The sequence below is a fragment of the Achroia grisella genome, unplaced genomic scaffold (genome assembly GCF_030625045.1).
Source record: "Achroia grisella isolate CSIRO2021 unplaced genomic scaffold, CSIRO_AGI_Agris_v1 utg168, whole genome shotgun sequence".
Classification (NCBI taxonomy): Eukaryota; Metazoa; Arthropoda; class Insecta; order Lepidoptera; family Pyralidae; genus Achroia; species Achroia grisella.
This window is the reverse complement of record NW_026712669.1, coordinates 86,209-98,787: the sequence shown is the minus strand read 5'-3', so window position 1 is coordinate 98,787 and position 12,579 is coordinate 86,209. Positions and strand designations below refer to the sequence as shown.

At 34.5% G+C, this 12,579-nt stretch overlaps 1 protein-coding gene across 1 annotated transcript in view; it reads right to left on the bottom strand.

The window, feature by feature from the left end:
• The window catches only part of LOC131841413 (metabotropic glutamate receptor 2-like), an 84,029-nt gene extending 73,112 nt beyond the window's left edge, over nucleotides 1–10,917 (bottom strand). Inside the window, 4 exon segments of the mRNA XM_059189730.1 lie at nucleotides 429–573; nucleotides 5,400–5,588; nucleotides 8,633–8,775; nucleotides 10,278–10,917. Coding sequence (XP_059045713.1) covers nucleotides 429–573; nucleotides 5,400–5,588; nucleotides 8,633–8,775; nucleotides 10,278–10,878 — 1,078 coding nt within the window. The 5' untranslated portion in view covers nucleotides 10,879–10,917.
• Between the last annotated feature and the right edge of the window lie 1,662 nt (nucleotides 10,918–12,579).

Genomic DNA, 12,579 nt, shown 5'->3' with positions numbered 1-12,579 from the left:
CCCGCAGAAGTTGTTATATTTATAGACTAGCTAGACTAAAATTTCATTCATACTGAATTTCATTGTAACGTGTCACCGTTATAATGAAATTCAGTAGTGATAGAAAATGATGGTGAAGGTAACAATATACAGGCTGATAGTCTTTTGAATTTAGGATACACTACTGCCTGCGGATTTACCTGCATGAAAATATGGTGTAGTGTTTAGCAGCACGCAGCAGACCAGACGGATATAGTTTATGTGTTTTTTGTAGGTTATTTCGTTTGTGTGTACATTTGGAAATAACTTTTGTTGATGATGTAGCGTACTCATACACAAAATTATTATTATGTTTCCGTATTTCTTTGTAGTTACTGTATTTATTTATTTTTAGTTTATCATAAAAATATTTATTTGAAGACTTTGTTAACTATATAAATAATACATACCTCTAGCTCTTGGCTTCATAAGCAACTTCTTGATGATGTTGTCGTAGGAATTCTCTTCAGCCACACCGGAGTCCTTCACCAGCTTCTCCTTCACCGCTATGCAGATACCATTCCTCGCCAGCAGTGCTTCCAACTCTTCGAAAGCCTAAATAAAATATTTTAATTTTATTAAAGTCACAGTGAATATTGATCATTATTACATAGTATAAAACAAAGTCGCTGTCGCTGTCTGTCCTTATGTATGCTTAAATCTATAAAACTACGCAACGGCTTTTGAAGTGGTTTTTTTAATAGATAGAGTGATTCAAGTGCAAAGCCTGGGTAGCTAGAATTATTATAAACCCGAACGTTTGAGAATATACAAATAAATAATAATAATAATCTCAGGACAATTCACACAGCGCCATCTAATCCCAAGTTAAGCTATCTAAAGATTGTGTTACGGGTACTAGATAACTGATACAAGTACATAGATATTCTTTATTTTTCGTAAATACATACATATTATACATAGAAAACACCCAGACCGATCAATCATACTCATGAATACAAATGTATATGCCGTGCGAGGAATCGAACCCGCGACCATCGGAAGTAAATACATATGCTAGATCGCTAGACCACCGAGATCTTCAAGTTTGAGAATATGGATGGATGTTTTTTACTCTTTCACGCAAAAACTACTGAACAGATTTTGATGAAACTATACAGGTATATAGCATATATATAAGAATAAAATATAGGCTATAAATTTCAAACGGCTAGTATATGTAATAATAAACCTGGACAATTAACACAGCACCATCTAGTCCCAAGCTAAATCGCGTGTTATGGAGACAACAAAGACTGTACTGTACAAATATTAAACAATTTTTTTTGTAAATGTACACATAAACAGTTTGTAATATATGTGCTTAATTAAGCAAAGAAACGCGAGCATTTACAAGAATATTTTTAATCGAAGTAGGTGTTATTTTGCGGAAGTCGATTTCACTGCTTGATGGATTTATGTATATTAGTTTGTTTACGCATCGATGGTCGTGGTTTGGTCGCTGATGACTCAAAACTAGGCTTCCGAGCTGTATCCAAACTCTATTCAACGCCTGATGATGCTTCGTTCAGAGGCGAAACACGTGTCGCGATATGGGTGTAGACTCAATGACGGTCGGAATTTGATCGCCATTACAGAAGGTGGTAACGGTAGTCAAGTTTCCACACCGAATATTTGTGGTCTCACACATGCTGATTGTAGTGAAATTAAACTAAATAATATAAATCAAGTAGTGAAATAGACATTTATTGTACGAACAGAATGATTGACAGAATCTACTCTATTCTTTTATTGTTATTCACACCCTCGGTGGTGTAGTGGTTTAGCACACTGCTTTACGACCGATGGTCGTGGGTTCGATTCCTCGCACGGCACAAAGATTTGTAGTCATGAGTGTGATTGTTTATATCTGTTTGGATGTTTTCTATGTATAATATCATGTATTTATATCAGTTGTCTAGTACCCACAACACAAGCTCTGCTTAGCTTAGCTTAGCAACGCCATCTAGTCCCACTAGATGGCGTATAATAATTCTAGATATTATTATTATTATTGTTATTATATGTACCTTACACAAACAGTCATACTCATGCAGCGAGGAGAATCGAACCCGAAACAAGTGAAACTAAAGTGTTCTAAACCGCTAGACCACCGAAGCCGAGTTCTTTAGTTTATATAAATAATACATAGATATTAATATATAAATACAAATATTTGTATTGTAATAGAATCAGCGAATTTAGTTTATATAATTTTGTAAATAATGGTTAAAATTGACTAAATACAAAAGTATTGTATGAACTTCGAACCTGCAATCAATTGAAAGCATGACAAAGAGTGAACAACCATTGAGATCCCATAATTGTAAATGTCTGTATTGTATGGGTATCGAACCTGCGATCGATTGAAAGTAAGACAGTCAGCAAACCGCTAAACCATTGAGGTCTCAATAACAAAATTATGCATTAACTCCAATATCATTTACGTTATCAATTTCATTGATAATAATTTAAAATCAAGTCTAATGTAATTGGAACCTTATACATATGGAATAGGATTAAAAATTGATTGAAATTGCTACCCATCAGACGGAATAGTTTAAATATTCATGAAGATTGAAATCTGCATCAGGAGTTTTCTGGCACGCACTTTCAGCTAATTAAATTTTTTTATACTATTCCCTGGTGATCGGGAAACAGTAAGAATCATTCTACCACTTATTTTGTGTACTACTAGTATTTGCCCAGCATTTGTGGGCTAACAGTAATAATCATTCGTCGTGGGTAATCATACATATAGCACATTTCTTTTTGCCTTGCACAACCACATTGTGGAATCACCTTCCAGCAATGGTATTTCCGAACCGATACGATATTGAAACCTTCAAGATAAGAGCTTATTCCTTTTTAACAGGCCGACAACGTAGTTGCAATTTTCCTGTTGTTGCGGGTGCTCATGAGCGGCGGTAATCACTTACCATCAGGTGAGCCGCATGTTCTTTTGTCCCCTGTGTTATATATAAAAAAAAACACAAAAATTAAGCTCCACCAAATTATTTATTTAAAATTAATAATTATTCACTGATATATTTGTTAACAATAGACAATAGACTGTAGTTTTAACTGGAAAATACATATAAATTAAGATCTGTTTTGTGTAAGTTCATCCAGCTTAAAAATGTAGTTAGTAGGTCGATACTGTTTTCATTGTATTGGGCATTGGCAGATTAAGTTATGGTCTGGCGGTGTATGATTGTACCTTTCGTACCTATCTTGATAAATTGTTTAACATACAAATACGTTTTTTGAAACACTTAGTAGATACGGAATTTAAAAAGAAATGTAAAGGAAACTAAAATTTGTTATTCACGAAATGTAATATTCTATACATGAAAAAGTTACTTTATTATTGCCATTAGAACAATATCAATGCGATAAGTATAAGGTTAAAAAAACAACTGAGTATAGCATGAGACAAACAACTATAAATAAGTATATTGAACTGGTGGTATGCAACTATTATGGTGAGAGAACATGAAGGTACATTACGCCACGAATATTTAATAAAATTTAAACCCCAATTTTATAATAGCGATTTTAATTTATATGACTAAGCTTGTAGCCTATAATTGTGCGGGTGAAGCTACGAGCACAGCTAGTAATACAATAAAGTAACGGATAGATGTCAAGGCACTTTTATGGAGATTCCATTTTAGTTATTACAAGATATTATTCTATGTTAAAACTGGTTCTATTTTTAGTGCTTAAGAGGACTGTGTCCCACGCAATATAATTTTCGATGAAGTTGAATAGAGATAGAATCTATCTCTTTACACCTTCTGTCTCCCTTCAACCAATTGCGATAGCGATACTTTCAATCGAAATTTTGTCATAAATATTTATACGCGGTTCTACTCGGCTTATTATATTTATTAAAGTCAATATAATGGTATTGTTTTTCGTTATTCTAGAAATTCATTATAATTCACTTTTCTATCTTGCACTTTTTTTTTTCAATTATTGTACTGTATTAGATTGTACATACGAGTGATTTATACATAGGTTTTTTTAGTGGTAAACGAGTTTTTTCGTTATATATGATTCTAACACAAACTGATTTAAAGAAAATCTGACTACTATGAAACGATTACTTTGTCCGATTGGCAAAATTTCATCCGAGTTTTTCAGTGACGTGTAAATAAAAAATAAAATTTCATCATCATTCATCATTTCAGCACGGAAGACGTCCTCTGCTGAACATAGGCCTCCCCCAAAGATCTCCACAATAATCGGTACTGCGCTGCTCGCATCAAACGACTTCCAGCGATCTTGACAAGATCGTCGGTCTATCTGGTATTGCTGGAGGCCTTGCCGCGGACCGGAAGACGTAGAGTGGGAACTGTAGAGTTCCCACTCTACGTCTTCCGGTCCGCGGTCGCCACTCGAGGACCTTACAACGGCCAGCTGTCCCACGAGCTATGTTCAGTTCAGTTCAGTTTATTCAGTTTCGCAATTCTTCAGGTTATGTCGGTCATTCTGGTTCCTCTATGGATCTCCTCGTTTCTGATACAATCACGCAGAGAAATTCCAATCATAACCCCTTCTATTGTCTATTTGTATTCATGAGTATGATTGTTTGTATCGGTCTGGGTATTTTCTAAGTATAATATGTATGTATTTACGAAAAAAAAATATCTATGTATTTGTATCAGTTGTCTAGGACCCATAACACAAGCTTTAGCTAGCTTAACTTGGGTCTAGATGGCGCTGTGTGAATTGTCCTGGGATTATTATTATTATTATTATTACTGTGACTCTGAGCTTATTCATGAGGCCCATAGTTAGCGACAAAATTTAATCGAGTTTAATTAGTTATTGTAGAAACACAGAATTAATCGAGTTTAATTATTTAAAAATTGTTATATTGGAGGCATGCACCCTTAATTAAGGATATTACTATGCGGAATTTAGATAACTAGTTACATTTAGAATGCATACGGTACGCCGTTTCAGGATTTCACTTACATGCAAAATTAGCTGAGTATCATGTAATATGAATGAACGTTGGGTGAATGTCGTGTATATATTATGACCGTATTATATTCCAAGTATAATGTTAAGTGTTGTTTGGGATACATACTCTGCTTTACTTCGCGGTCGCGGGTTCGATTCCTCCCACAGTACAAACATTTTATACTCTTGAGTATTATTTGTATCGGTTTAGGTATTTTCTATGTATATTATTTATCTATTTATTGTAATATATATAAGTATTTCCATCAGTTGTAGTGCCCATAACAAAAGCTCTGATTAGCTTGAGACTAGATGGCGCTGTGATAATTGTCCGGTGTTATTATTATATAATTAACAACAGACTTGAATATGAAGATTGAATATATATAGAGCTATGAATGTCATACCTTAATCCCATAACTGGACTCTTCGTAAATAATGGACACGTAACTCCACCCTAGTCGCTTAACAATTTCCACCATCGCTTTCAGTTGATGAAGATCAGATGGGATTGTTCTGGTGATACATCACGCAGAGAAATTCCAATCGAATTGAGCCTTGTTAGAGAGCTCGGGGGACGTCGAGAAGAATGACACCTGTGTATAGATAAATATAGATTATAGATTATCTATTATTTCGATCAAATCAAAATATTTTTATTCATGTAGGTCTATTACAGCCTCTTATGATATGTCAAATCTACATCTGTACCTGTTTATAATAATGCAGATTCATTTTTAAATTCAAATTTGGAAGAATAGAGTGACCACTAGCATATGCTAATGTAGGTCTATTATAGACTCTTATGATATATCAAATCTACAGTCAGTTCGGAAAGCTCTCGAGCTGAGAAGAACATTTTATAAGATTATTTCTATCTTAGGTCGTATTCTTTTCAAAAATATATAAGATTTACGTGTTTATAATAATGCAGATTCATTTTTAAATTCAAATTTGGAAGAATAGAGTGACCACTAGCATATACTAATGTAGGTCTATTATAGACTCTTATGATATATCAAATCTACAGTCAGTTCGGAAAGCTCTCGAGCTGAGAAGAACTGACAAGAAACTATTAGCTCGTATTCTTTTCAAAAAACGATTTACGTGTTTATAATAATGCAGATTCATTTTTAAATTCAAATTTGGAAGAATAGAGTGACCACTAGCATATGCTAATGTAGGTCTATTATAGACTCTTATGATATATCAAATCTACAGTCAGTTCGGAAAGCTCTCGAGCTGAGAAGAACTGACAAGAAACTTAGCTCGTATTCTTTTCAAAAAACGATTTACGTGTTTATAATAATGCAGATTCATTTTTAAATTCAAATTTGGAAGAATAGAGTGACCACTAGCATATACTAATGTAGGTCTATTATAGACTCTTATGATATATCAAATCTACAGTCAGTTCGGAGGGCTTTCGAGAGCTGAGAAGAACTGACAAGAAACTTATCTCGTATTCTTTTCAAAAAACGATTTACGTGTTTATAATAATGCAGATTCATTTTTAAATTCAAATTTGGAAGAATAGAGTGACCACTAGCATATGCTAATGTAGGTCTATTATAGACTCTTATGATATATCAAATCTACAGTCAGTTCGGAGGGCTTTCGAGAGCTGAGAAGAACTGACAATAAACTTAGCTCGTATTCCCTTGAAATAACGTTGTACGTGCTTATAATAATGCAGATTCTTTTTTAAATTCAAATTTGGAAGAATAGCGTGATCACCAGCATATGCTATTGCAATTTTGTCAAAAGCAAATGGTCTAATCAGTGTTCGCAACCAGAACAGACCAGTCCCCACAAGCATTTGTATTGTTGTCTTTTTTTCCGGACTACTCTGATGCTGTTGGCCGCAGCTGGCCTTTACAGCTTCACCGGACGATAGGAGGCGAGTGCAGATGGCACTCCAAATCCGCGGAAGGACTTATGGAACGGACCAACTCCCGCCTGACGGATACGACTTTAGTCTGAGGGCACCACTAGGGTTTCGAACCTCGGCTCAGGCCGTCGTAACATCGGTCCCCGTTTGAATTGGACGGGGGGGATATTGTTGTCTGTAAGAGATTGTTTGAGCGATAAGGCCGCCTTTTGTTTTAACAATATATTGTTCTTTTTTTGTGCACAATATAGAGTTTTATTGTTACTATTTATTTTTTCATGCGATACTCGTGATTCTTTTGTGTTGCCATTTCACAGGGCTTAGATATCATCCTGTAATTATATTATATCTTAATTTAAATCTTTATGAAATTATCTGTAGGTAGATAGAAAGTTAATTAAAACCGATATTCTTTAGTTAGGACTCCACGCTAACTGGGAACAATGAATTTAATTAAATTATATCGGTAGGTGGATACTGTGGAAACGTTAGCGAATTTAAAGTTTATCTCGTTATTAGTTTGAGTTAATTTTTAATGAAGTTATCTCATTGTAGCAACGGAATATTGTATTTTTATAGGAAACCTTTAAGTTTAATTAATTAATTAATTATTAAAAATATTTCTGTTGTTAGAGTAAGATTATTTTGGAATGGAATGGAAAGTGGTCTCTTAAACAGTACTATGGTAGCAAGAATATTGTACTTTTACAGGAAACCTTTAATTTTAATTAATTAATTATTAAAAGTATTTCTGTTGTCATAAAATATTTTTGAAAAATTACTCCGTACTGTGGTAAAATAGTATAAACATAATATCAATATTTATTTTTTTCTAAACTCTTTAGAATAGAATATAACATTCTTTATTCAAATAAACTTTAAGAACTTTTAGAATAGTCAGACTTATATTTTGAATGTACAGCTCAGTCGGAAAGCTGTCTCATCACAAGAAGAATGAGCAAGAAACTCTCTTCCTACATGATAAATGTTTTTTTGATTGGATTTGATTTGATTTGATTTATTTATTCATGTCTTATTTCTGTACCTCATGTATTTTATGTGTCTGTAATTGGTGAATAATTAAGGGGGTAGCCTGCTTTAGAGGCTTCAAAAAATCGAATCGAAATCGAAATATCGAATAATCGAAATATCGAGTAATCGAATTATCGAATAATCGAAATAGCCGATTGAAACGAAACTTTCAGGGTTTGTTGTTACTTATTTCAACAGTCTTCTCAATTTTTCTTAAAGATATATGTCATATTATACTTACAAGAATAGAATAGAAAATCATGTATTCAAATAACCTTACATTGAAGGACTTTTGAATAGTCATTACATTTTTTTAATCTACCGCTCGTTCGGAAAGCTGTCTCATCACAAGAAGAACGAGCAAGAAACTTTTTTATTATTACTTTACATTTTCAAGTTAATGTAATGTGAATACAAACCACCAATTAGCACTAATTCAATTAAATACTCAAATAGAAATAATATTGGATATATATAACCAACTGGTTAAACTATTAATAAGAGGAAATTAGTCGTAGTGATTAGAGCAGACCAGTCCCTACAAGCAGCACCCGTTCACGAGTATGACGGATGAGCCAGCCATCACTGCGCTTTAGCTGAGGCGCCTCGAGTATGGATTTATCGTGCCCGGGAATTATGTATACGATTTTGTGAAGCCTCTAAAGCAGGCTTCCCTCATTAAATTAATATATCCGAATGACAGTATCCAAGATTTACCTGTGGTATCTTGAAGAGTCGAAGTAAATTGGCAACTTGTACAGAAGTGACACTAGAAGCTGCTCCCACCACTCCTGATATCACCTTGCGAACAGCAGTCGCGTTGCAAGCGTACTCTGCATCATCGATGTTGCTTATAGAACCTGAGGATAAAAAGAAAGACAATATATCTTCTGTAAGAGTAATAAACAGAGGCAAATAGTCAAAAAGTATTTCCTCTAAAATATACTTTTTACATATAACTGGAGCTATTACGTGTAGAGAATTTGCTGACACATCACTTACAAAATAACATTTGACGACCTTGGTGGTCTAGCGGTTTGGTACACCGCCTTACGCCGGTCGCAAGTTCGATTCCTCGATGATACAAATATTTGTATTCGTGAGTATTATTGTTTGTTGGTCTGTGTGCTTTCTATATTATGTATATATTTAAAACAAATGTGTTTAAGTATTTCAAACATCTAATACCATTAAATAGGTAGATTTCCTCAAGATACAATGTAAAACTAAGGTTGCCATTTAACACCAAATGGGCATTATGCTTGATGGCCGCTATCCGCCGTCATGTATAAATAATAGATCCAAGGGTTATGAGTTCAAATCTGTTTGACACCAAAACACTATGGTCCCACACAACACCAATTTTACGTATTTGAACCAGCTACTCGTCCCGGCTTCGCACGGGTGTACATATATTATATTATATATAAACCTTCCTCTTGAATCACTCTATCTGTTAAGAAAAATCCGTTGCTTAGTTTTAGTGATTTAAGCATATATAGGGATGGACAGACAGCGACAGCCACTTTGTTTTATACTGTATGTAATGATAATAATGGTAATGATAACACTTTGATGATGGAAACAGCGAAAATGAACCAACTTAATATATCTATAACTAGCATAAACGACGCCAGCAATCCAGTCTGGATCTAGATGCAAGAGATATCACACGCACGTTATTAAAATTTAACAATTGCGTGTTTCATTAATAAATTCAAAGTTTTATAAATGTTTGCTTTTTTTCATGTTGCTACAAAGTGCTGTATTAACTTTTGCAAGATTCAGCCCGTGCAGTGCAGTCGCGTTAATTGGATAAAAATTGGCTCTAAATTTTTAACTCTCATTGCATTCCTATAACTGCACGTAATTGTACATCAATACTTATCAATAAAATTGATATACGAAAATTATGATACAGCTCTTTATTTTAATATTTACTTAACAAAAAAATAAAAACCTCGATAAACGAATGTAATGATGTAGCGCTTCATAGATTCTTGCACAATAATGAGGTGCCTTGCACTACATTATCGACATACTCGTATTTTATTTGCCAAGTTGCAAAGAAGTATCGTCAACAATATTATTCTTTATCACAGAAAAGGAGTTCCATAAAATTGCCAGCTCTGCAAATGTTTGTAACAAATGAAAGTCTGCGAGTGAAATAGAGCCAATAAAATTGCAGCCAAAACTGCATTCGCTTTTAGCACATACTCGTACAAATACAAAAGTATTCTCAGTATTTCTCTAATGTCTCAATTTGGAATGATAGTTGCTATCTGCGATAATACTGAGAGTATAAACTTGATGCTAAGTATAGTTTTAGTTTTAAGTACTTTTAGCAAATACTACAACATACCTTTGATGAAATCCACCGCCATTTCTAATCCATAAGTGTCTTTATCACAGTCATCTAGTACATGAGCGCCAAGGGTTACTCCTGGCAGTAATTTGAGTTCGTTGTTTATTATATCTAAAGTGTATAACATAGTTTCTAATGCCTGAACACCACCTTGTGGCATCACTGGACCACACGTCATATTATCAGACCTCTCGTGCACCATCATCAATCCTCCAAGTACCAAATCACCTTCAATCACCGCTTCTCTCTTTATAGGCCAATGCGGATGTTTCTTATCTTTAATTTCACCTATTTGATCATTAGACATATTTAACCAATCACTTTCTCTTTCATCTCTCAGAGGTATCATATCATAAACTAAATCCGTATCGATTAATTGTAGACCTTGTTTGAAGTTACTAATAGGATCGTACAAGTCGCTATCTTTATTAAAATTTGGTGTGTTTGTGAATTTGTGCTTGTGACGATGGTGGTGTCTGATGTTTGGGTTCTCTTTGTAGAAATCTTGGTCGTCTGTAAGTACGTCTGGTTTCATTTCTGATCGCTGCGTGATGATGAGAAGCATAGTCGTCGCCAACCAGCGCTGGCCGGGTCGCATGTTACTGTTGTCTGTCTCATGCCATGCTCAAGTGTTTGGTCCATGTTGTTGAACGGAGTGCGTACATTGTAATCTGAAACAATTGATATAAGATCATCATTTACTGTTCAGAATTCGGATGATGATTATGCGAGTTGTTACTTGGTAGTAACAAAGCTGTAGTAGATCTTTAAATATAATTAATTCTTGCAAAGTTAGGTATTAGAAAATCGTTCTTCGTTTTGTACTTCGTTAGTATACTACTGGCAAAGCTTATTGTACTATCAGAAACAATTATACCTAAATGTAATAAAAATAAGTATTACAAAATAACAAACGAATTGACTAAATATAGCTATGTGGTTAATTTACATATGGTCAAATTGGGAGCGAGAGGTATACTAGCAAACTCTCTCTGCAATCTTGTAAATGATCTTGGCATATCTAGAACTAAAGTAAGATCTATACTAGACCGTGTATCTAAAGCTGCACTAGCAGGATCAGATCCTACCAGATATGGCTGTGTAGGGAGAGAAACAAGATTGGTGAAGGTAAGTATTGACGTACAACAACAAGTGCCGGGTCTGTCATGTGGCAGAGAAGAAAACTCCGAGCAGATCCTGAGACTTGTAGAATAGAATAGAATAGAAAATCATTTATTCAAATAAACTTAATTTAAGCACTTTTGAATAGTCATTACATTTTTTTATCTACCGCTCGTTCGGAAAGCTGTCTCATCACAAGAAGAACGAGCAAGAAACTTGTGTGTTGCTCTTTTAAATAATCCTTGTAAGTTTACATTTACAAGTCGAAACGTGTGAATACAAACTACTAACCAGCACAAATTTTTTTGGGTCAAATATAAATCAAATCAAATATACAATAAGATTAAATCAGTCGTAGTGATAACAGCAGACCAGTTCCTACAAGCAGCACTCGTTTACGAGTATGATGGATGAGCCAGCCATCACTGCGCTCGACCATATTTTAGGGAGCCCAATGACCCGGCCCACCACGCCGCACATGTCTGGACATTTTAGTGAGCATGACTACTCATTCCACTCGACCACGTCACAGCTACTTAAAATTACTATATGGTAGTTACATTATTCGCACTTTACATGAGGATGCATGCGGCAATCAATACAAAAGACGCTACGCCATCATATACCAAGAAAGCATTGTGACCCAGGTCTAGGATTAAGTGAGCCCCATAAACTTAGACCTGGGTTGTGACCCATCATAAGTAATAAAAAATAGTGCACAAGTCCCGGGAACTGCTCAAAGTTTCCCTCTCTGCTCAGGTCGCAAGCGGTCGTTAGTTATTTATGTATGATGGTTACTACTTGTTAACAGATGGACCGACAGATTGTTTGCCATTTCAATGTACTCAACAAATCCTATTTATGTATTTTTTTTAAATATTTCTTTATTAGGGGGTTTGAGCTATTATCAGGTGCTATCTGTAACACTGCGACCTATTTAGATCTATTGTGGTCACCCTTATTCAAAGTTTGCTGTCTACTTCAATAGATGTAAGAATGTAAGTATTTTTTTTTTAGTATAAAAGTAAAATCTTTCGTCTTTATAACACTAATTGAGATAATGGACGAAAGAAATTTTATATAAGGTCTAATTAATGATCGTGAATTTTAGAGGATGATGAAATGTGAATTAATGAGCTGCCGGCCTGATTTGTATAGAGGAATCGACTAACCATTT